Source organism: Urocampus carinirostris, chromosome 6 (genome assembly GCF_059441175.1).
Source record: "Urocampus carinirostris isolate Australia breed hairy pipefish chromosome 6, RoL_Ucar_1.0, whole genome shotgun sequence".
Taxonomy (NCBI): Eukaryota; Metazoa; Chordata; class Actinopteri; order Syngnathiformes; family Syngnathidae; genus Urocampus; species Urocampus carinirostris.
The window spans coordinates 9,286,322-9,311,392 of NC_142354.1; the positions used below are offsets into that span (position 1 = coordinate 9,286,322).

Sequence of the window (25,071 nt, forward strand, 5' to 3'; positions counted from 1 at the left end):
ATGACCAAATATACGACAAAACACATGACAAATACGGTGCGAAATATGTGGAATATGCGACAAAATACCCAACACAGTACGTGACAAATGCATGCCGAATTCACTACAAATAAGACACATGGCAAAATATGCGCCTAAATACGACAAAATACACGATACAGTTTAAAATAAATAAATAAAACGCACAACACAATACATGACTAAATATTTGCCAAAATACTCAACAAAATAAATGAATGAAAACAAACTAAACACATGACTAAATAAAATACAAAATACAAAAAAGAAGCAGCTTAATAAGACAAGATGCACGACAAAATACGATGTGACAACTAAATGAATAAGTTTTAAGTTTCATTTATCTCACATATTTTGGTTTGACTTTATTTTTTGATGTGCTCATCTATTTCTATGGCATATGCAGTGGCTTGCGAAACGATTTGGCCCCCTTGAACTTTGTGACCTTTTGCCACATTTCAGACTTCAAACATAAAGATATAAAACTGTAATTTCTTGTGAAGCATCAACAATAAGCTGGATACAATCGTGAATCGGAACACACTTTATTGGATATTTTAAACTTTTTTTAGTTTCGAAAGCCGCTGTATTTCCAGCTATTTGTTTCTACATTTTGCAGGAGTAGTCCTCAATCGTTTGCAAAGTAGGTCACGGAGTTTGTTTTTCCCGTGCAGGTTTTCCTCGGATGAAGGTCGATGCTGGCGCACGTATAATTTCACGAGTGACCGTTTCCACTTCAGCGGGTTGGACAGCGAGCCGGGCTCTCGCTCCCTGAATGTCAGTTTGTGGGGCTACAGGAACGACTTCACCAAGTGGGTGGTGATCACCATCGACTTCAGGGGAGTCCTCAATCAAGATTGTGAGTTGATAAGATACATGGAATGAATGCATAGGCCTGCTTAATAAATGTTATATTCTTTTTTAGATTAACTACAATTACATATTAACATCCAGAGATTTATCAGAATTGCATCATTTCTTAGAGACAATTTTCTAAATAATGCGATTTTTTTTTAAGCTCATTTTGGTGCCACTCTAGAAGAAAACAACAGCCACTATCTAAAAACTTAAGCTTACTTTTTTGCTCATTGCGTCATAAAATCTTGTCACTGTCATGTGAAAAACACATTCCTTTTTTTTTTTTAAATGTATTTTTTCCCCTCAAATATTTTTGTATACATGCTCGGTGGCGCAGTGGTTAGCACGTGTGCAACACAGTTCTAAGGTCATGAGATCAAACTTCCTGTGTGGAGTTTGCATGTTCTACCCGTGCTTGCGTGGGTTTCCTCTCCCATTCCAAAAACATGCATGTCAGGTGAATTGGCCGGTCCAAATCGTCCCTATGTGTGAATGAGTGAGCTAATTTTCCGTCCCTGCCTGCCCTGCGATTGGTTGGCAAGCAGTTCAGGGTGTCCCCTTTCCACTGCCCGAAGATAGCTGGGATGGGCTCCAGCACACCCGCGACCCTACTGAGGATTAGCGTTGCAGATAATGGATGGATAATGAAAAGCAAGGATACATGTCGGATTCTGAAAACTATTACTCTTTAATGACCTCTTTTATAAACTATTTTGGGAGGTTTTTGGATAATGAATGAACTTTGGTTTTTTAGTCTACTGTAATTATAACTTAATCATTCACATTTCTATTGTTGGAATTTAAACTATCAAAATGTACCTATTACCAAATTGTTCAAATCAGTTATCTGACTCCATTAACCAAACACGACCTACATCCATCCAACAATTATACGGCTCGTTCTTTGAGAGAAAATGACCATGACCCGGCATTTCCACACGGATGTTTATTATTCCTAACAGCAGATCTAAGTGTAAACAGGAGACGCCCCCATCGGAGTTGCCCGGGATCATTTATACATCTCAACAAACAAAGCAAAGACATCCTACTATTCCCCTATTGGCTATGTGTCATCTGCAGCTAACTTTAGCTTTCTCTTATTGGTTATCTTCTCCCCTCATGATGGCATGTCGGCTCCTCCCATGGGCGTGCCAAGGCAGTTGTTTTGTGCCCAACAATCTCTGGTCGTTCTGCGTCAGCACACCCAGGCCTCCTGTTATCAGAAGTGTCCGAGGCAAAACATCCCCACTTGTGCATTCCACAAAGCCTGCCCTGACCTTTTATTGTACATTGAATAAAGCACAGTCACTAAATATCTTTATTTCATTAAACTGAATTCATGTAACTTGTGGTCAATCGTATAAAATCTTTTATAGTCAAATGTATAAAATCCTTTACTATTGATTAGATGGCTTCAGCCCTACATGGTAAGGAAAGAGCTCAACTGCTGCTATATTATGGCAGCAGATTTTAAAAATTACCGTGCAACAGTGCTATTTAAATTCAGTACTATTTAACATTCATAGTTATTATTGCCTCATAGTATTATTTGCGCTTAATATGTATTAAATCAATTTTTAAATGTTTTTTTTGTTTAAAAGGCACACACACTGTGATTTTTAAATTGGGAGTTGCTATACAATTATATCTTAACGTTTACGCAATGGTGGTCCTTCAATGACCAGACTCGCATTCAGAACTTTGAAATATTACAGATATAAGCCTATTTGCTTTTTTCCCAGTTATTTTCCTGTATTTGAATGTATACATTTCACAAATGGGCAAGCTTTGTTTATTTCTGATAAGTTCATTCTACTTGTTTCCATTCTTAATAGTGGACACCAGCAAAGGAGATTGCATACGATGCCAGTTTGTTATTGTAACAATTATACGCACTGTTGTTAGGACTGTTGTGCACAGTTTACATTATTGTCACTATCGGCTAATGATGTTGTTGTTCTTGGATATTCACACCCTTTAGGGCGGATCTGATTTTTGTAACCTGAGAGATTGAATTTAAAAAAAGGGCTCATGGGATGGCTTTTAGAGCATGTTGGTATTTCTTATCTGAGGGTTTTATATAGTTTTCCCCTGCAAGTTTGAAACTTATCAATTTCTTCTCTCCTTGTTTTGGGTGTCTACTAAACGATAAACCTTTCAATTCCCCAGGTACTGACAAAGACTACACGCCGTGGTTGTCTCACTCGTCCGATACCGACAGCTCGGCCGACGGCTGTATTTTGGGCTACAAGCAAACTTTCCTTCGCTTAAGGAAAGAATCTGTCTGCTGGAATGGGAGGACCTTCAGCGGCAGGCAACCTCTTGCTCCTTGCGCCTGCACACTGAACGATTACCAGTGGTACTGTCTACCACCGCCTACAGGTAAACTTGAGTTTATACGTGTAAATACTGACCGTTATTTGCCCTGTAGTGACTTTGGCTACTACCGAACTGAGAACAGCTCAGAGTGTGTGGAGCAGGAGGAGATGAAGGGTCATCCTTTGGAATTATGTCTCAATGGAACTACAGAGGAGCTGCGGACCAGTGGGTGAGATATATTTTTAAAGCAATAAAACGTGAATACAGTGGACCTCACGTCATCCCCGCCTTGTGACCTTTTTACTTTAGGGCAGGGGTCTCAAACTCTCGGATCTCTGTAATGGTTGTACTTGAAGGGCTTGATGTCAATGTAACAACTGCTTAATGTAAAATAACCACTGATTCTAGTTATAAACATTACAGTTGCATCGAAAGCATCCAACTATACCTATGGATAGATAGATCGATACTTTATTCATCTCCGTAGGAAATTCACACTTCCAACAGTATCCTTTGTTGTTTATTAACCGATTAACAGGATGGCCTCGGGGTGCTGTGTTGTAGTTTAGCCACAGCGAAGTGGATGACGTCACACGCTAGGCCAAAAGTTCGACGTCCCTGCAGCAGATGGAAATCTTTGTGCCAAGGGTTACACCACCTCGTGTTCACGTAGATAGCGAGTCCACCTCTCTGCTTCCCGCAGGCTTTTGTGTCTCTGTCTAACAGCGCTGTAGCTCCGGGTAGCTCCACGTTAGCGTCCGGGATGCTAGACGTGAGACACGTTTCCGTAAAACGCAGCAAACTGCACTCCCTGTGCACTTTGATGTTTTTCACTACAACAGCCGTCGGTCTTATTTGGTAGAGAGTTCACATTTACCAGGATTACGGACGGTACCGAAGACTTATAACGCCCCTAGCCGCTTAGCCTTCACCTTAGCTCCAGCTCTGCATCCACGATAGGGCCCCCTCATCACGCCGGCACGAGAATTCTTCAGGGCAAGGAGTTGATTCCTCGACTAAACGCATTTTTGTGCGTTAAAACCATAACCATAGGATAGAATGTTATTAATGTTATTGTTATTAACTAAATATAACACCTTCTTTGACATTTTTGAGATTTTTTTAAGTCAAACTGTTAGGAATTAAAATGGAAACACTGTAGTGTAGTGATGCTGAGCCGTCAATTCGCAGGTTTTTTAGTCAACGGGCATTATGGGAAATGTAGTTTTAGGTCAACTTTCTCGAACCATTCATTCCGAGACGCTCGGACATTTTAACGCGGCCATGAGTTGATACATGTGCTTTATAGTATAGAATAAAATAATTTTAAGCTCCCCTTAACGGCATTTTTCCCGTGAGCTTTCAACATAAAATGCTGGTCTTTTTTTGGTTTACGTCACAGCATCATGAAAATGCAGTTATGCTGTTAGCTAAACTACCCCATAATGCTTTTTTCTGTCTTCGTTCAGTTTAGAATTTCGTGTGCTTCCTAAAGACTGCAGGTTTTTACTGTAAAATGCTGTATTTTTTTACTGTTTTCATTCACTGTGGGCTGAAGTCATCTCAAAGAGTGTAAAAATATAAAAACCATGGAAGCAAAGCTTGCAATGATCAAGACTTTTGAAAAAGGCACCCTTGCCAAGTTGCATGGGCGTAACTGAAAAACTACTCGGACTATTACTCAAAATAAGGAGGCGATAAAGGACAGGGAATCTTTTAGGGTTATGCCTATCTTCGCGACTGGAAGTTCTAAAATCAGTTTTATTTGTAATCCACCATCTCTCTGCCCCTTTGCATTTGTCCGCTGCTTCACCAGACCAACTCCCATCACGCCACACAAAAGGTACATAAAATTTCCTTTACAGGTATAATTATTTATATAATGTTATTTAACCATATTCCAGTAAATTACATAAAAAAAGTACTTACTATATCCTACTTGGTTGTTTTAATATTTATCTGGGGTACCATGGGTTCGGAATGCATTTGGCCAATCAGCATAGCTTTCTATCTCCCACTAGATGGCAATTTCACATGGGGGTTCATATTGTATCGCAGGGGGTCTACTGCAACAATTCGCCTTACTGCCTCTCCATCAGCTAGAGCTCAGTGTTTGCATTTTCGGTGCTTTCCCTTTTCATGTTGCATTTTTTCCTCCGTTATAGTTACAGAAAAATTCCAGGGGATATGTGCACCGGCGGTTTCCAGCCTGTCCGAAAGGAGACGGACCTGAGGAGAAGGTGCACCAGTGATGCACTTCATCCCTTTTCTCAGGTTGGTGCAGTTAATTTTTATCATTCATTCAAACATCTTCAGTTTTATCTTTGTTGAACGGACAGTGAGAACTGAAGTGGTATATTTATTTCACAATTATACAAATATAATTAATTTCCTGATATCATAATATCCCTGTACAGAAATGTAATTGAAGTATTGTTTTTAATATTAATTTAAAAGTATTTATTACATTGATCGGGGTCCGCAACAGTTTTTAAGCAAGAACTACTTTTTTGTGAGTGTTCGATATGCGTTTTTAAAATAACATATTACTATGTTGCTACTCTGTTCTTACAAGGTTGTTACATGTTGTAATTATTAGAAGTGGGGTTAAAATAGGATCAGTTAACCACCCAAAAAAATCCCGTTTGTGTAAGGGCACTGATTGATTAACGTATATTATTTATTATCTATTATATTGGTATAGCATGAAAATGGTGAAAGTAAGAAAATGCCTCTTTCAAATACAGTACAAATGTTAGCCCAATCCCCAAGACTCGTGAAAAAAGATGAGTTTAAGCTAGCGCGTCTAAGAAATGCACATACTTGCATGCACATTACAAATGAGCTGACCAGAGGCTGCAACGATGACACAAACCAGGATTTCGTACAGCTTCTTTAACTCAGCTCAATTTTTCTCCTGAGTTAACCATCCATCCATTTTCTGCACCACTTATTCTTAATGTTTTTGGAATGGGGAATGAAACCGGTGCGGCTGGAGGAAGCCCATGCAGGCACGGGGAGAACAGATAGAGAGATAGAGAGATAGAGAGATAGATTGATACGACATTCATCCCCGTAGGGAAATTCACACTTCCAGCAGTATCCTTCTGTTGGAAATAAAACAATAATAAAGTATAGGGAATATAATACATAAATACCCAATGTAACATGTTGATATAGAGCATTTAAATAGTGCTACATAAAATACACACTGTAATAAAAATTGGGTAATATGCAATGTGGGGGTGTGGTTTAATGTGGGTGGATTTAAAGAGCCTTATGGCATGAGGAAGAAACTCTCTCCTCAACATGCAAATTCTGCACAGAGAGGCCGGTAGCCGGAATTGAACTTCGGGCCTCCGCACCGTGGGGCTGATGCCAAAATTAAATGTTTCGGTCTGCAAAGACGATATTGACATTCTGCTTTTGTCTTTCTTGGCAGATAGACAACAGCTCATCAAACGCCGCCATTATAAGCGTGGTCGTCATAGCGATGCTGCTGCTTAGTGCCATCGTGGCTGTTTGGGTGGTGAAGAAATACATTTGCGGCGGCCGGTACGCCAACTCTTTTTTTTTTTTTTTTTTTTTTCCTCTCTCAAAAGCTTTAATATTTTCTCGCATTTTAATACGACGTACGATGCATTACTCAGTTTCCTGGTGCACCGCTACTCCGTGATGAGAGAACATGCCGAAGCCAACAAAATGGAAGGCGTGGACGATGTGGACGCTCAATACTTGGAAACGGGTGCAAACGTAGCGCCGTTCAACGAGGATTCAGATCAGGTAGCACGAACCACCGCAGCCCCTTTTCAGTTTTAAACGGGGTTTGTTCTCCTCGCAGGATCTCTTGGAATAAGTTGGACATTTTCCAACCCCCGCGCCGGTTGTCATCTGCTTTTCAATTTATGCGCCCTCCTGGTGGCCAGAGGACGCAACAGCAGCAGTATGAATTCTCAAGCAGGCGAGGTTTTCCCTTATTATTGTAACAACGATCAATGGTATGGAGGAGCAGTCCTGCCATATGTGTAAATAAATGTATGAAGAAAAAATATACCGTCAAATATATGCCATAGAAATAAATAAACGCAAAAAAAAAATCTTAATACCTAAATATATGACAGGAATGCAGTTTTTCATTGATTATGTTGTGTATTTTGTCACAACAAAATGTTATTCAAATGCAGAGGTGGCCCAGTTGCCTAATTTTATCACTTATTGGTTGATGGGTGAAGAAAGGCATTGCAGGTGATAGGTCCACTTGTCTATCAACCAATGGGTAAAGAAACTCAGCCAATTTGACCCGCCCCGACTATAACATTTTTTTGTGAGAAAATAAATATAGAAGAGTATAAATGACAAAATATTTTTTTAAATTACACAGCAAAAAATGACATACACAACAAAAAAAGATCAGAATGAATAAATGACAAAAAATAACATCACAAAATACATCACAAATTATATAAATGACAAAATACATGACAAAATGAAAACCAAAATAAATAAATGTCAAACTAAATTAAAAATTACATTTTAATTTTAAATTTTGAATTAAATACATTTACAAACTGCATGACAAAATAAATAACAAGGTAAATGAATACCAAAATGAATAAATGACAATATACATAACAGGATACATGTTAAAATATATAATAAAATGTATGACACAATTGGCAAAATACATCACGAAATACTGAACCTGATAAATGACAAAATACATGACAAAATCATTTGTATTGAGGTCATATGTTTAGGTATTGATGTGTTCATATATTCAAGTGGCAAACATTTATAGGTATTTATTTTTTCCTCCATGTATTTCTCCATATGACCCGATGGTTCCTCCATACAATGGAAGGTATAAAGGGAAAACTCATAAAAAGACTCTTGTGTTCCTGCTGAGCTTTTATTGTTGAAGGTCAAAATGTCGAATTGTGCTCAAAGAGACTACAAATGCTCATGCACTGCAGACATTTTTTAGCATTATGGACCAATAATGGATCAGTGACTAGAAAGAACAAAAAACGGATGATCATGATCAAACATTTTAGTAGTAACACAAAGTATTTTGCAGATTCTCCTCAAGTGGGCTGCAATATATTGATTTTTTTTTTTCCTAAAATTTTTTAAAAGATTTTTTAACAAGCACCTTTACATTTTTTTCGATCAACATCTCATTTTTGTCACTTTTAGCTGCAAACTTAACGTTTCAAGCACTTTAGATGTCAACATTTTACTTGCTTGTAAACTACTATGTGTATTTGTTTCCCCAAAGCACCCGAAATGTAGGAGAAACTCACTCCCGAGTCCAGTATTATAGCCTGTATTTTACATCATTTTCTCTACTACAAGTCCTAATGCTGTGTTGCGTCATATCAAAAGTATAATTGTTTTTTGGGAAGGTTAAGGAAATGTTTGGATCAGTGGAAACAAAAGACTTGAATGATTGCCAAAGCACTTTTATATTTGTGTCGTGGAGATGAATCCACTGTCGCCCGATGAACAACCTTGAAGGGAATAGTTAAAATGTTTCTATACAATTTTCTATATTTTTTATTTCCCCCCTGTCATGATATCAAGATTGCTGCAGGTACCAATAATAAGAGATTTTTTTTAAACTTCTTTATTCCTTTTTATATCCAGACGGATTTTGATCATGTGCATTTTCTGATAATGAAATGAATCGAATGCAGAGGCAGGAGGCTTTCCCCCTCCCCGTTATATTCCAGCAGATAAGCTACATTTCTTGAAGCAGTCTGATTGTTTATCAGCCGTGAGAACAAATGCTCTATATATACTCGCTCATTTTGTACTGGAGTTCATGAATAATATGTTTGCACTGTATCTACACATCTGTGAAAAGAAGCCTTCTCGTCATCTCTATGGTACCGTGTTGCTCTTTCTCTGTGTATATTTGAGTCACATTTTTTTAACATTACTATAATAAAACCATGAGGGAAGTGTCCCATAGTTTGATTTGGATTTGTATATTTCTTTTTCATTGAAATTATTCAATAAAATGTTTGAATGACATGTAATGTTTATTGTGTGTGTTTGTTTTGCAAGGCGGCCTCGCGTCACTATAAAGTTACATTTTGAAATTTGCAAATAAAATAAGCAACGCATTTAAAGGAGTATCCTACTGGAGAAACCGTAGCAGACAGAAGAGCCTTACAGAAGGAAACCATGGGCTGATCTCTATCCAGTATGGAGGACATTGCAGATTCTTCCCTCTCACCTCGGTCAGAGCCAAATCTTGCTAATGTATAGAAAAGTGATCAACTTTATTTCGCCATTTTAATTTGCAAATGTGCATGTATTTTATTGCGTTAATGTTTACATCCAATTTAAATACATATGACTTGCTAATGTATAGAAAAATGCTACATTTCACTGCACTATTTTTCTTAAGCATTCAAAACTTTTGCCAGCCTACAAGCAATTCCTTGTAAATTATTGTCTATCCTAATCTTAGGTTTCATTATTTTTAAAGGGACTGTGTGTAGTTTCAGCATCTCTTAATGGTTTGAAAAAAATTCTAGGAGACTAAATGTCCCCCAAAAATCATTTTCCAAGTAGTGTCAGTTTGGTTTACTGGAGGAGCATTTTACTTAAAACATTTCTCATAATAAGTCGAAAAATTACAAAAAAATATGCTAGCATTGGGCAAGAGTATCTGACACTAGATTGTTTTTATTTTAGCTGAAGATGAATTTTGAATAAAAGCATACAACATAAAATTTGTACATTACAGTTACGATGAAGAACTTGATACAGGTACAAAGGAAAAACAAACCATTCTTAAAGGGATGGTGTGTGTTATTGAGCACCCTTGGTGGTTAAAAAAAAAACTAAACAAAATTAATGAAGTATTAAATAAAAGTTACTTATTTTAAAACATCCAAAGTTGAGAGGGCTGTACTCGTGGATTAGAGTGGGAAAGAGAAATGAGTGAGAGAGAGAGTGAACTAAAACAGGACAAAGCGAGAGAAAAAAGAAGGAAGGAGGGGAGGAAATGAGAGGAGAAAAGGAGAGAGAAAAAAGACAAATAGAAAGCTAGATGTAGAAGCAACAGAGTGAAAGGGATCGTTGTCTTGCGGGCCGGAATCAATCCATTGGCGGGGCGGATCAAGCCCGCCGCCGCATATTTGATGCATGTTCTACAGATTCAAATAAGTACCTCACTCAAATTTGCAATAGAGTGTACAATACAAAAGCAAAAAAGAGGAAGTATTAATGTTTATATATTTTTCTTTGAAAACTCAAAAAAAGGTTAAATGCATATTTTATATATAAAAACTGCTTCACCGGCTGGCATTATGGACAGGAGCATGTACTGTACCCCATTTTGGCCTCCTGGACACTAGTTGGCGTAACTTCCGGAATGTAACACTACTTCCGGAAATTTGTTCTTTTCGAAAAGCACCAAAGCTAACCCTTTAGCTTTTTCTCAGCTAGCGTGAATTAGCCAGGATTTAGACTCCCTATTTTGTTTTAATTTTCGCACTAAACCCGTTATTCGCTCGAAGCAGACTACTGGTGTTTGAGTAATGGCATTCAATCAAGGTAAACAAGCTTTTCTTAACCTTTTTTAGCATAACCAACTGGAGGCTGATGGTTAGCTTCGTTGTTTTGACCCGCTTGCTGGCAACGTATGACAGATGTCCAACTGGTCCTAAAAACTATTAAACTATATAAAGCAAAAACGTGTAAATTTTGTTTCTTAACCTACATTGTGTATTTGTTTCTATTTCGTCTGTGCTTTTCCCTGTAGCTGACCAATTTTAAACGCTCAGGTTATTTAACTTAGTAATTCCCAATTAGTGCTATTTCGCCGTGAAGTACGCCATTTAACGTGGTGTAAATACTGATCATATTTTACAATATCGTGGACTGAATTATGATTTTACTTCAAATATGTTCTTGCGGCAATATTTAGCATTTCGTGCAACGAGTCGAGAGTTGATTGCGCAATTAGAAGAGTTAACGGCAAAAAAACCTGCAAACGCTAGTCATGTTATTATTAATTGTGCTCGTAAATAACTGCCGGTATTACCAAAAGACCGACACGAATATTATTGATTTTGCTTTTAATTGCAAGGGACAATGATGTAAAGTGTTATTTACATTTGTCATGCACAGGGTTGGGTAGGGTTACTTTAACTTGATTACTTTCAATTACCTTTGGATTACTCCAATACCAATATGCTAATAAAAGACAAAAGAAACTGAATATGAATAAAATTATGACTCACAACACGTGGTTAGCTTTCTCTCCTGGCTTTGATCTCTTTGATCTCCGGCAAAACTAACATAAAATGCGACAGAAACAAAATGAAAATAAATCCAAACAGCTTGCCAACATCATTTTTGCCGTTCCATGTATTCCGTTACTCCCCAAGCAAGCACAAAATTTAGTAATTTTATTCATATTTAGTTTATTTTGTCTTTTATTAGCATATTTGGTATTGGAGTAATCCAAAAGTAATTGAAAGTAATCAAGTTAAAGTAACCCTACCCAACCCTGGGACTAATGCATATTTGTGTCATTAACCAACATTCACAAAAATAAAATGCATGCCACTGACAGTGCTCATTAGAATAATGTAGTCTTCATTGTCATTGAACACAACGTAGCGAACATTGTCTACGACGAGATAAGACGTGGCCCTTCAGGAGAAAAATGTAAAACATTTAAAACGACAAATGAGATGGGCATTATTTATAAGGTCGTGATTGGGCTGCCTTAAGTGTAAGTGCGTAAGAACAATAATTGAATGGTATTAGAAGCAACATAATTCAAAAACAAGATACGATAAATAAAATCAGGTTTAAGTATTTTGCTTAGATTGAAAAGCAAGTTTGCCAAACAAATACATGCAGATTGGCACCTTATGATTCTCATTCCAACAGAGAAAGGGTAACTAACTATAAAGACGATTCTAATTCTAACCACAGTACATTTTTCTGCTGAATGTTTCATGTGGTACCTGCCTCCATGTGTTAAATAATGCTTTAATGTGAATTAATTCAGCCTTTTTAACGTATACCTCATGTTCACTCAGTTACTCACCGTTGATTATGAGCTTCCCATTGGCCCTGGCTTCTCCCTCAGGCACACCGAGCAGGGCACTGCCTGTAGAGGGAAATCAGGTACATCGGTCATATAACAACATTAAAAATGCATCTTGACTTGTATTAATTGATTTGTTTTGAAATAAATGCAATTCAGGTCCGACCTAAAGCCCCTCTTTTGCAAATTCTGCGCATTGCTGGAGCCCAGGAAGATGTGTTCACACTCAAAGAGGTTCGTTATCCGTCGAATGAATTGTTTTAGGCAGGCAAAAAATAATAGTATCCATTATCAAAAGGCTTTGCAGTAAACCCTAGGAGACAAAATTAATTTGTTGTGAAGTGAGTCATTTAAAAATGTAATTGCTATATCGTAGGGGATATATACCTATGCTAGTTAATGCATTTCGAGCGTTCTGTAAAAAAATTGAACAAAACAAGATATAGTAAGCTTGTATGTGTTATATATGTACTTTTGATTAAATAACATAAATATACAGGAAAAAATACATTTGGTTTACCTTTGACGTGATGTGACTTAAGGTGGTAGAGTAGAGTAGAGTAGCAGGTGGATGTAGCAGGCGGATGGCGACAGCAAATTAAAAATGAAACTGATTTTACAATTTCCACTTGTGTGCATTGTCCTACCCTTAGAATATTTCCTTGCTTTAATCGCCTCCTTATTCTTATTATTGGCCCAATCGTCAATTATATTCCATATTCTTTAGCAAAGGTGGAGATTCATGAGCCTTCTTCATATATCTTGATAATCGCAAGCTTTGTTTCCCGGGTTATCATGGTTTTTTTTGCTTCTCCCTGTAGCATCACTACAAGCTTCGGGACCAATTGCAAATAAATACAGTACAAAAAAGAATGCATTGTATTGCAGACTTGAAAAATCTCAAAGAAGCACACAATATTTGGAACTAAATAAAAAGACCTTGTGGGAGAGAGTTCATCCTATATCACATTTGTATTTTCATAATGCTGTGACACAAACCAATAGCAGACAAGAATTTTATATCGTGTCGACCGATAGCGGACGGAGGCGGATCTTGTTTTACGCACTGACACAGCAGATTTCAAATTTAGGTTTTGTGCACGCAGAATAATTTGTTGTTGATGTTTTATAGTTAGAAGAAGAGAAAAGGCTGTTCTAGTGGCCAAAAAACATCTTATTCTACATCATAAAGTGAAAACATCGTAATGTGTGGTCGCCATATCCCAGCGGTCTGCAGTATCGGCAAAGGGTTGACTTTTATTTTGAGCAGCATTACTGTTTGAAATTTCAACTGTAGCTGTATGTGCCATCAAGTTTAATGTCTGTGCAGGTGATGCACTATTTGGGTCAGTACATTATGGGAAAGCAGCTGTACGACAAGCAGAGGCAGCACATTGTCCACTGCCAGGATGACCCGCTGGGTGAGCTGCTGGAAGTGGAGAGCTTCTCGGTCAAGAATCCAAGGTACAACCTAACCTGGGGTGGGCAAATTTTTTGATTTGCATATTGGCAGTTGGGTCATTGATTACAATGTAGTGAGATTAGATGTAGCACTCTGAGATAAACACGTATTAACAGAATTAAAAGGAAAAAGTAGGAAATCAGAAAATAACGGATAGTCCCATTTATTTGTAACGCCCTTAATCACAAAATATCTCACAGTTCACAATGACACAATCCCTTTATCTTAAACAGGCAAGAAAAAATGTGCAGACTTTATTCCTAGTCCTTTTTCAACTTTTGGATTGTGTGTGACCACCAAAGTCCCAACTTTTGTTTCTAATCATACATTGTGTCTTTTTTGCCCCCACAGTCCAGTGTATGAAATGCTCAAGAAATACGTCATCATCCTCGGTAGTGCTGGTAAGTGACACAGAAATGTTCGCTTCTGATTTTTTTCCTCCCTTCCTCCTTTGCTCTCTATTGTAACTGAATACAAAGTTTAGATCCTGTGGTGGTCATTTTGCTGCCAAATGTGTGCTTGTGACGAATGCGTGTCTCTTGAGATCAGGGCCAGAAGAATAAGGACAAGATGTGACTGCCCAAAAAGCTTAGTGAAGAGCGTGTGGTGTTCCTGTTGCTGTTACTGTGTTTTATCTGAAATGCAGACGCTGCAGAGAATCATTCTGTGGGCCCTGAGTGTGTTGAGGGCGGAGTGGAAGATCGCGGTCAGGTAAAACTGATATATGGTGCTCAGAAGAAACGGGGCTCCTGTGCCGTTCTCGCCTCACTACATGCTCGACTCGTGACACGAGTATGAATGGACAGAGTTCATGGACTTGCCCGGCAAGTTATAAGTGCCTGGTTGTCAGCTAATTGTTAAATTATTTCCCAATATATAAACAAGAAGAATTTCACATGTATTTTTAACATGTGCCCTTGCATTATAACTCAGTTGACCTCTTTACATTGGTACTTTCTTTTAAGTTTTCATTACATTTTTTGCATGCTGGGACAGTGATTTAATTTACATGCAGGCAATACTCCGAATGGTAAGAGGATATTGGATTTCTTTAGCAATCATATTGAATCATTTACTGTGTATACCTATTGACAAACGAATTACCCTGTAACATGGCGTTTACGGGTATTCCGATTGCTAGGGAGACGTTATGATGCAACTGGAGGTCGTTTGCAGAATTTATCTTTTGGCATGAAATAAAGGATGATTTCATTTATATCTCTCACCAAATTCAACTAGGTATCATGCTTGTTTCCTGCTTGCTTCAAAAGTGAGCTTATACTTGCATCTCGTGTGTTTAGAAGATTTGCTTGTACGTGGTTTGTCAAACGCATCAATTTTCACTATATATGGATGGACTGTGACATACACTATATGTGGTTAGATAGATAGATAGATAGATAGATAGATAGATACTTTGTTCATCCCCGAAGGGAAATTCACATTTCCAGCAGCATCCCTGAGCTGAGAACAATCGAGAACAATCGAAAATAACACGGGAGCTGCTGGAGTGGCTGCCATTCGTGACGGCGCCGGAAGAAAAGATTCAATTTGAATCATGTACAAACAAACAAACAATTGAATCATGTACAAACAAACAAACAAACAAAATAACCACTATAGGAAAAACTACAAAAATACCTCTAAAGTAATAAAATACAGAAATAATACTACATAAATATTACCCCAGAAATACTGCAAAATATAACAACAGTAATATTACAAAAATACTAAAGAAATACTACAAAAATACTACTATAGAAATATTCCAAAATAAATGTACAGAAACACTACAAAAATACATATTATAATACAGAAAAGCTACTGACAAATTTCACAACAGAAATACATTACTACAAAAATACTAGATACACCTGTGGCCGTGGGGGCAGAAAATACAATATGGGTGTCTCAGAGAAATCAACCAATACATGTGAGGACTTTTTAGCGAGTAAGCTGTAGTTTGCGTGTATCATTTGTATCTGTACTACAAGTCCCACAGTGCTTTGCGGCATCTAAATATCCCATATTAAAGTATCCTGATGTGATTAATGCGTATACATGCACGGGCAATTGGCAAATCGAAAAACAAACCAAACTATTGTGATCGGAAAACTCACAGATGGACTTTAATCGGACTATTGTGCCTTTTACATCATCAGAATTCTGGCGATATTCTGTTTTCAATAGGAATATTTCCTGCATGTAAATATTGCCCACTGTTTAGTCTGCTGCGGGCATTTTCACTATAAAAGCACATTTATTTTCAGGCAACAAAAAACTGTTGATTAGTTTTGTACTTAATATTGCTATTGTGTACTTTTATTCATTGCCAACATCAGACCTAATAATCATGTTCACCTGTTAATTTCATTTGCTAAATGTTTGCTTATTTAATGAAAGCAGTTAAATCTAGTGAAAAAAATGACAATGCTTCTTTTATCTGCACTTAATTTTCTGAATATCAGCTATTTAGAATACAAATCAGTCTTAATATTTTTTAATCGTTTTTTTCACCAACTTTGTTCCTAATGATGTCGTGTAGTAAGTGGAGGCGGTGCGGGGGCGGCCGTCTTCGTCGGTGTCCCTTTGTACAGAGTGGCACCGTCTCTGTACAGCCCCATCCTCGGTCTGGCTGGGTGTGGGTGCCCCCGCTACTTTGGTGTGGGCCCCCGCCGGCTCCACTTTGGATGGGGGGACAGAGTCACACTCTCTGTCTGTCTCAGAGTTTTCTTCTCTGCTTCACACTGGAGGATCGCAGCTTCCAATCACAAACTGGCCTCACATTATGCTTTTCTTTTGTTTATGTTCTCTTGACACGCACGTGACTGGCTAACATTACCAGACGATATTTGTCTTTTCTTAATTTCCTTCCTTCTCTTCACTCGTTTTCAAAGTTTCTTTCATTAGGAGTAGGGTTCACTCTTTACACCAGGGGAGGGCAAACTTTGAGTAGTAGGCCGCATTGAGTTCAAAAAAAGGAAGAGCAACCGGAAGTATTACGATTTGATATTTTGTATCTGCTGATCTACTCTCTACTTGTCAATGCATGAGGAAAAAAGTTTGTTTTCTCGAATTTGTACTTTAGAAAAAATATACCGGCAGACATTTGAATATAAATGTCATGTTTCATTGTTGTGTTGTTTATAAATACAGTTTGTTACAAAAATGTGATATCCTTTGAATATTAGCTATTATAATATGTGTATTCCATGTAATAATTCACGACTAGATAATTTGTATACAAAATGAAAAAAATAACATCCTGCTGGGGACTGTTATCCAAGATATGCTTCAGCGTGTTTGGCAGGAGCTGGATCACCGACTTGACGTATGCATATTCAACATTTGTCAAATAGTTTGCATAATTCACGTGCCATTGACTTTCTCATTCTGATTTGGTCAACAAGTGCTGTGAGTTTCAACATTACTTGAAATATACTTTTTAATATTTTTTTTGTCATGTAATTTTTGCTATATTGCCATCTCAAAGGATATCAAATATGTTGAAACACCCTGTAGATAATATAATTAAATCTGTTTTGGAAACAGTCACAGAAAATTAACATTTAATGCCTCTTTTTAAGCACATAATTTGATCTTATGCTTCAATAAATTTAAATTGCAAAATTGTTTTCTTTTGCCAACAATTGATAGATATAAAAGCCAATTGCGGGCGTAGTTTTCCCACCCCTGTGTTTGACTCTTCACTATAATATTTAATATTATGTCTCCGTCATATTTATTTGTGTGGATATGAATGTCATTCATGTATCTAAATTGTCAAATGACATTTATATGCAGGGTTTTCGGAGTCAAATTTATGAATTGTTTGTGGTTGTGTTTAGGAGCTACGTTGTCTATCCCGTTTTAGAGATTAAATGAATTTGTATCATTATAGAATTTTTATTATATATGATAATTTAGTTTTATGATATACGTCAATATAGTAGGAAATGGCATAGGCCTCCTCAATTCCTCATTCTCAATTTATTTAAATTTCTTTTTTTCACCCTATTCCTGCCAAGTTTCTACCAGCTTAAATGTAAAGGCCACCTTGACAAGGAGCTGCGAGTCCTCCAAGTAAACCAGTCGCAGAAATGTGGTCTGATGTGTTTTTTTTCCCTCCACTCCCCCGTCCCTCCATACAGATGTGTGGAGGCATGCTCAAAGCAGGACCAGAGGCTGCTGATGACAGACCTCCCCTGCCGAGCTTTTCCCAAAGAAGACCCCGAGACCATGATGACGGTAAACTAATTTTGTGTTGTGCTGGAAACGATTCAGTGGACTCAAAATAACTTTTTCTTCAGACTCCCTGGAAGGTTTGCCACATTCCGCCTGCAAGCGACCCAAATTAGACGTCACTCTTGATGACTGGGACCTCTCTGGCTTGCCTTGGTGGTTTTTGGGCAACCTTCGCAGTAACTACAACCGAAGGAGTAACGGATCCACCGACATTCACACCAACCAAGTATGAATCAGTGTCTGCTGCATTACTGAGAACAGTTGTTAGTTACAAGAACTAGCTTCTTTATTTAAAAAAATGATTCCGTTACGCCCCAGATTACTGCCGTCCAATATTAGCGTGTTACTCCTATCTATCCATCTACCCTGGTCATATCCCTCGAGAGGGGTGACCGACAGCAAGACAAACACATACAAAAGAAAAAGTATCAAAAGACACACTAAATTTTGTTGACCGTGTCCAACCCAAATGCTCAAACAAGTTAAGCACATCGGCACCGAAGTCAGTCATACTTTCGTCCATCCAGATGAAACGGGACACAAGAAAGCGGCCATGTCACTTGGGTCAGGGTGACACGACACACTCTTCTGTTCAACAGCAGGACCCGACAGCTTTCGCTGGTTTACCCCTGCCGCATCATACAGGTGCCCTGTCCATCCCTTATAATGCGTCTAAACATCCCACTATCCTTTTACAACACCTCTCCACTCATTCCTATCACCAACAAGAGCTCTATCTTCCACTAGATTTAGACCTTTCCTGCAGTGCACTCATAACACTATCCATCCACGTCAATCGCGGCCTTCTTCTTGGTCTCCTTCCATTTACTTCTGCTCTGTAGATCCTCAACATTCGCATGTTACTCTGTCAGTAACTATTTAGTTTCAAATAACAATATATACTTGCATTGGTGCCCCATTAAATTGCTTTAAAATAGCCACGTAGTAAGAGATAGGAGAAAAAAATCTTAACCAATCTGGAAGCGGTGAAGCTTTTATATTTCTTGGCTTGTGCAATATTGAAAGCTTGTAAACACACTTAGCCCGAGACACTCCACATCCATTTTGTCTCTGGGCTTTAAACCCCTCAACGATTACCTTCTCCGTTCCTAAGTACTGTCCAAGACGTTTCATTTTTCTCCATGCATGGTGTATTGCCAAAATAATTTTACAAATAAAAAGACAAAAACTCGGCACACTTTTATTGTAGATTCTCACGTTTTCCCCATTGATTTTGTTATTCCTGCATAAGTCGTTCTCCATGCCCCTTGCGCTGCCTACCATTTGCTACTGGTGACACAACCAATTATGCGCCTATAAACTGACCCCATGATTTCAGTATTTTGTTTTATGGCTGTAAATATGGCTTCGATGTAAGTGTTTATACACTGGGGAGAATTTCCATGTGGAGAAATTCAGCGTTCTTCTACTCCTAAATGTTAAAGGTTGTCTGTTACATTGTGAGCAAAAGAAAATAGTTGGCAGTCAGATGACCATTTTAATAAATAGCGGGGTAACTTATCATGTTGAGAAGGAAATTAAATGTTTTTGAGATGAAATAAAATGATCTGCATTTATATAGCGCTTTTCAAGTCAAGACTTCCCAAAGCGCTTTACATCATGCTTCACATTTCCCAATAGCGGCCGTGCAGCCATGTACGGCGCTAACCTGCTTATTGGGGGTATTAGGGGTTCAGTGTCTTACCAAAGGACACTTCGACATGTAACACGGAGGAGCCGGGATTCGAACTGCGATCTCTTGATCCCAAGACGAGCGCTCTACCTAGAGGAGTATGTTAGGAGTGACAAGATTGGATAGATTGAGAAATCAAATTGTGAGAGACATAACTGGAGTAGTAGTGGAACTGAGCAAGCGTGTGGATAAGTGAGTATTCGGTTGGTTTGGACACATGGAGAGGATGGATGAGGAGCGAATGTTGAAGAGGATCTACAGAGCAGAAGTAAATTGAAGGAGACCAAGAGGAAGGCAGCGATTGACGTGGATGGATGGTGTTATGAGTGCACTGCAGGAAAGAGGTCTCAATGTAGTGGAAGCTAGAGCTCTTGTTGGTGATAGGAATGAGTGGAGACTTGTTGTGAAAGGATAGTCTGATGTTTGGACGTGTTCTAAGGGATGGGCAGGGCACCTGTATGATGCGGCAGGGGTAAACCAGTGAAAGCTGTCGGCCCTGCTGTTGACCCGAGTGACACGGCCGCTTTCTTGTGTCCCGTTTTCATCTGGAGGGACAGAAGCATGACCAATTTATCATGTTGTTACGACAGCTGAGTTACAAAATGTTATTAATAACACGTTGCAGTACTGGTTACAGAAAAAAGTATCGGCTTTCCAGGAACGTGTTCCTTTGTCACACGTTACTCCCAACAGTGGCCATGACACTTTGGCAGTCGTTTAAAAGGACGGAGTGATGTTTTTGGCGTCCCCTCGCAGGAAGAAGACACAGCCATAGTGTCGGACACTACGGAAGACCTGTGGTTCCTGACAGAGGGTGAAAGCGAACAGGTCAGCGTCGAGATGAAGGAAGCAGAGCAGGAGGAGAGAAGTCCAGGGGAAGGAGAGGCGCAGGTTGAGGAGGAAGAAGGAGGCGGCAAGGACGAAAAGGATCGAGAGGTAGGAGCTTGCAGTGGAGTCTGTTGGGATGTTAATCTCAACAGCAATCGAGCCTTGTGTTCTGTTGACTAGAATTGGATCAAATATTCTGAAGTGTTGTTCACCAGGTTAGAATGTTTTAATGGAACTCTCATAAAATCCGAAAAATGGAATCAGTTTTTGCTAGTCAAACGTTCTGTGTCTTCAGATGCAAGAGGAACCAGAAGAAGACTCGCAGTGTCTCAGTGATGACACTGACACCGAGATCTGCACGCAGGTTTGAACACATTTTATTTGACTATTACAGTAAAGAAATGCAATGAAACAAAAACTAATCAAATTATTAAAATATACACTTGCAAACGTTTTTTATATTAAAGCTACATGCCACAAGTGATTTTACACTTGCACCTGTTTATAAACTAATACATAAACTTTAAAAAAAACATACAATAAACATGCTCTTAAAATTTAATAAAGAACTAAAATAATCAAAATAGGAAAGTAATTCTGAACAAGTCTACTTTCTAAAGTAATACTTGCTTGCTCTGTTTATTCATTTACTTTTTTTGGTACTTTTATCAATTTATAATTATATTCATTTAAATGTATTTATTTGTAGAAGGCAAAATAAACGCATGCTATAAAATAGAAACAAAAGTCCCAAAAATCAAAACGCAAAAGTGACATATTATCCTGGTTCATAAACTAAAATATTGCATGATGCAAAAAAGCATGCTCTTTATTCTGACAAGCAAAAGACTTAAAAAGAAATATTAAAACTGAGCAAATGCCATATCCCAGTTTATAGACGAGAAAAACATGATGCAGAAAGAAAATCATAATACATTATTTATGTTTATTTGCATTTTTTTATATTATCTCTGCTAATTGCGGAATCGACTCTCGACTCGTTGCATAAAATTGTAAATACGGCCCCCGAAAACAAAAAGATAACTATATCTTAAGTAAAAGCATTAATTGGGAATTTTGTAGAGCTTACAATTAGCCTTCTGTTCTTCCAAAAATAACATTATGTAAATTGACTGCATCTAAATAGCGCTTTTCAAGTTCCTGAAGACCTCCCAAAGTGCATTACAATGTGCTTCACAATTACCCATTCACACACACACTCACACACCCATAGTGGAGTCAGCCATGCGAGGCGGCATTAGTTCAGTGTCTTGCCCAAGGACAGTTTAACATTTAACTCGTAGGAAAGGGAATCAGACCTGCGACCTCTTTGGTCCCAGGATGACTGCTCGACCTCCTGAGCTACTGCCGCCCTCATGAAATAACTTATGAATATTGTCTGAATATTCAGCAAAAAGCAACCCGCCAAACTATCCTCTTTCTCCGATATCCCCACCAAAGGACGCCTGGCAGTGCAGCGAGTGTCGCAAGTACAACTCCCCTCTGCAGCGTTACTGCGTGCGCTGCTGGGCCCTGCGCAAGAACTGGTACCGAGACGTCCCTCGACTGGCCCATTCGCTCTCCGTCCCCGACATCCCCAACGGGGACAGCGACATCGGCATCGACGTTCCCGACTGCAGCCGGAGCGTCTCCGATCCTATCGTCCTACCCTCGCATTCCGACCCCGACCGGCCCCTGCCGCCCGACGCCAGAAGGCAAAGGCCGCTCGTACCAACGTTCGGAGGCGACGGCCGAGAAAACACAGAAGCCGAATGCCGACCCGAGGCGTTGCTGGAGCCCTGTAAATTGTGCCACGCGCGAGGCCGCAACGGCAACATCATCCACGGCCGCACGGCGCATCTTCTCACCTGCTTCCCGTGCGCCAGGAGGCTGCACAAGTTACAAGCGCCTTGCCCGGGTTGCGGGAAGAACATCCAGAAAGTGGTTAAGGTTTTTGTTGTGTAGGACAATCTCAATTTAGCACTTTGGCGCCCCCGACATGTTTTGTTGGGAGCCACGTTCACATCAGATCCACCAGAGCGGAGATATATTTATTTAAGAGATTACACGTGCAGCTTTTTTTTGTTGTTGCTCTTAACGTAACTTGATTTCATCTCTTGAATGGTGCTGCTAGAAGTTGAGTTTTTTCGGTTGTCTTGTTCGGGTTTCCCCGACGACAGAGGACTGGCCCGTATGTAGAAATGAGTGTATAAATACCGTATTCTCCGGACTATAAGGCGCACCCTCAAAATACCCCATTACGGGATATTTCTTTCATATGTATGTAACGGGTGTAATATTAACTTTTGTCTTGTTGAAATTCCTGCTGAAATATGTTTGTATATTTTGTGTATAAGTGTTCTGTAATGACGAGTCCAACAGTGCCACCTGCTGGTATGGGGTAAGGTTTAGTTTAGCCTCTGGTTTTATTTATTTTTATTTTTTTTTAGCGCGATGGAGACTGCTAACAATATCCTCCCTCCGGTCATAAAATCAGGCTAAATTAAACCTTACCATGTACCAGTAGGTAACACTGTTGGACTCGTTATTGCAGGACACATATACACAATCTATACATATTTCAGCAGGAATTTCGACAAAAAAGTTATTTTTTCACCCTTTACATCTATCATGCGCACCAGACTATAAGGCGCATGGAATTATAACAGTGGTAAGCAAGGATTGCATAAATAATAGTAAATAAAATTCATAAATATTGGGGAATGTGTTTTCACTACCGAATTAACTTGAAACGATATTGTTAAAATCATATATTTCCGATATTTTTTTTGCACATTAGTCTTAAACACCCCGGATTGATTATAAGGCACAAATTGGGATTTTTGGGCTCACTGTAGTTCGGTAAATACAGTACCTACAAATATATGCCATATAAATAAGCTAAATCGCATAGTACTTAAATGCATGGCTGAATGCAATGTATTTATATATTAATGCATTTTGTCCTTTTATTTTGCCATGTGTTTTACATCAAAATATTCAATGGGGGGCGGGTAGAAGTGGCTGAGCATTTCACCAATTGGTTGATCAGTGTTAAACAAGTCTGCTATTGGTGAAAAGCGTAGGTTGCCCCGCCCCTTTAATTGAATTTTTTTCCCTTTGTGACAAAGTAAACGATTAAGTAATTAAAGAATAAATTACAAAATGCAAAATTGTGTGATTGTTTAAATTCCATGTATTAATTTGTGTTTTTGGTATATATTTGTAGGTATGTATACATGTATTCCTACATAAAACAGGATCGGTCCTCTAGTTTTTTTCATATAATGCGCCATGTGAGCTGAATTAGAAATGTAAAACCGCAATGCTCTTACTAAAATCATTAGCATCAGCTCTCCCTGTGTCTCAAAATAGCGCAAATTCATACGATCGCTGTTGTTTTTCCTCAAAGTGTCAGTTTTAACGTCAGTTCTTCACCACTCTTTTAAACCGAAGTTAAACGATGCACTTGCCAACATCCAATCTTAACGGGCTATCTTAAAAAGGTTTAAAGGGAGATTGATGCCTGATTTTTGAGCTTTTCACTGCCATGAAAGCATTTTTTTGTTTGCTTTTTGTATTTGTAGGTTGTGTTAACGCGCTTTTGCGATTGTTATAAAATTGTACAAAATATACATCTTAATCCTTATTGTGTGATGATATTAAACCGAAAAAAATCCACAGGAGGCTGTACAAAGATCGACGGTTCAAATTCAAGTCTATTAGAGACGCGATCTTCTAAGATAAGTAGTTTTATGATGAATTGATTTGCAAACAAAAGCCTGTTAGGACCTTTACTTGCGCTTCGTTCGACTGCCTGTAGGGAGCGATAAATGCCTGCTTGGTTTTCGAAAGGATGGTGGCAACCTACATTAAGGTAGGAAATGTAATAAAAAGTTCTTATAAATGGAAGCTAACCAAAATATTGAATACATATAATATAGAAAAAGAGTATGTAGTTTGCTGTATTATTTCTCCAATAAATACGCGAATTATATAATAATTTCTTACGGAACCGCTGTGTCTTGTGAAATATGACGTAGAGGCGATACTACTTTAGATAGTGAACGATATATTAAAACAATCATAATATAAAAACCCAGCCTTTATTTTTTTGTGTGTGTGAAAGGAATTTGTTCTAAACGGTAAGGTTTAATTCATATTGGTCAGGTTGAAAACGATTAAAAAATGGTAGTGACGTTACTTCTTTGTAATAATTATAACGGACTTGTAGAAGAGATTTAAAATTTATTGAACGTAGAAATTTGATTTTTAAAACAAAATAAGTACTTGAAATTAATTTTATAAGGAATGGTTTTCGCCCTGCTTCTGAACTTGACTTCGCTTTCTGCCGATGAGCTATTTTTTTTAAATTGTTTTTTCTATGCTTTATTAACAATACGCGTGTACTGTTCTGAACAAATATTCCACTTCAATGTCACAGATGTTGTAAACAAAGTGTAGGTATAATTAAAAAATAAAAGAATATATAGATGAACAAGCCAGGGGGAGAAAAGGTTACACAGAAATGCCAAAATGTTTTACAAACAAAGTTAGTTTTAATGGCCTATT

The 25,071-nt window shown here is 38.3% G+C and overlaps 2 protein-coding genes across 3 annotated transcripts in view; both read left to right on the top strand.

Moving 5' to 3' along the window:
* The window catches only part of LOC148363751 (sortilin-like), a 41,411-nt gene extending 32,180 nt beyond the window's left edge, over window positions 1-9,231 (top strand). Inside the window, exons 14-20 of one of the 2 annotated variants that reach the window (XM_088337770.1) lie at window positions 693-877; window positions 3,046-3,235; window positions 3,308-3,424; window positions 5,361-5,469; window positions 6,638-6,750; window positions 6,846-6,981; window positions 7,037-9,231. In XM_088337770.1, coding sequence (XP_088193896.1) covers window positions 693-877; window positions 3,046-3,235; window positions 3,308-3,424; window positions 5,361-5,469; window positions 6,638-6,750; window positions 6,846-6,981; window positions 7,037-7,051 — 865 coding nt within the window. In that variant the 3' untranslated portion in view covers window positions 7,052-9,231. The remainder of the gene's footprint in view (window positions 1-692; window positions 878-3,045; window positions 3,236-3,307; window positions 3,425-5,360; window positions 5,470-6,637; window positions 6,751-6,845; window positions 6,982-7,036) is intronic. The other variant, XM_088337771.1, reaches the window with a different exon arrangement.
* Window positions 9,232-10,560: 1,329 nt separating this feature from the next.
* mdm4 (MDM4 regulator of p53) lies at window positions 10,561-24,132 on the top strand. The gene is made up of 11 exons (XM_088337772.1): window positions 10,561-10,764; window positions 12,264-12,351; window positions 12,431-12,505; window positions 13,602-13,735; window positions 14,085-14,134; window positions 14,380-14,444; window positions 17,885-17,981; window positions 18,044-18,204; window positions 20,428-20,607; window positions 20,795-20,863; window positions 21,961-24,132. The coding sequence occupies exons 2-11, from the start codon at window positions 12,280-12,282 to the stop codon at window positions 22,462-22,464; spliced, it is 1,407 nt and encodes a 468-aa protein (XP_088193898.1). The 5' UTR covers window positions 10,561-10,764; window positions 12,264-12,279; the 3' UTR covers window positions 22,465-24,132.
* The last annotated feature ends 939 nt before the right edge of the window (window positions 24,133-25,071 follow it).

Coding starts and splice junctions, on each gene's coding strand:
- mdm4 (XM_088337772.1), top strand. CDS start 12,280: ATGAGCTTCCCATTGGCCCTGGCTTCTCCCTCAGGCACACCGAGCAGG. Junction 14,135..14,379: donor CATCATCCTCGGTAGTGCTG/GTAAGTGACACA, acceptor TCTGAAATGCAG/ACGCTGCAGAGAATCATTCT. Junction 20,864..21,960: donor ACACCGAGATCTGCACGCAG/GTTTGAACACAT, acceptor TCCCCACCAAAG/GACGCCTGGCAGTGCAGCGA.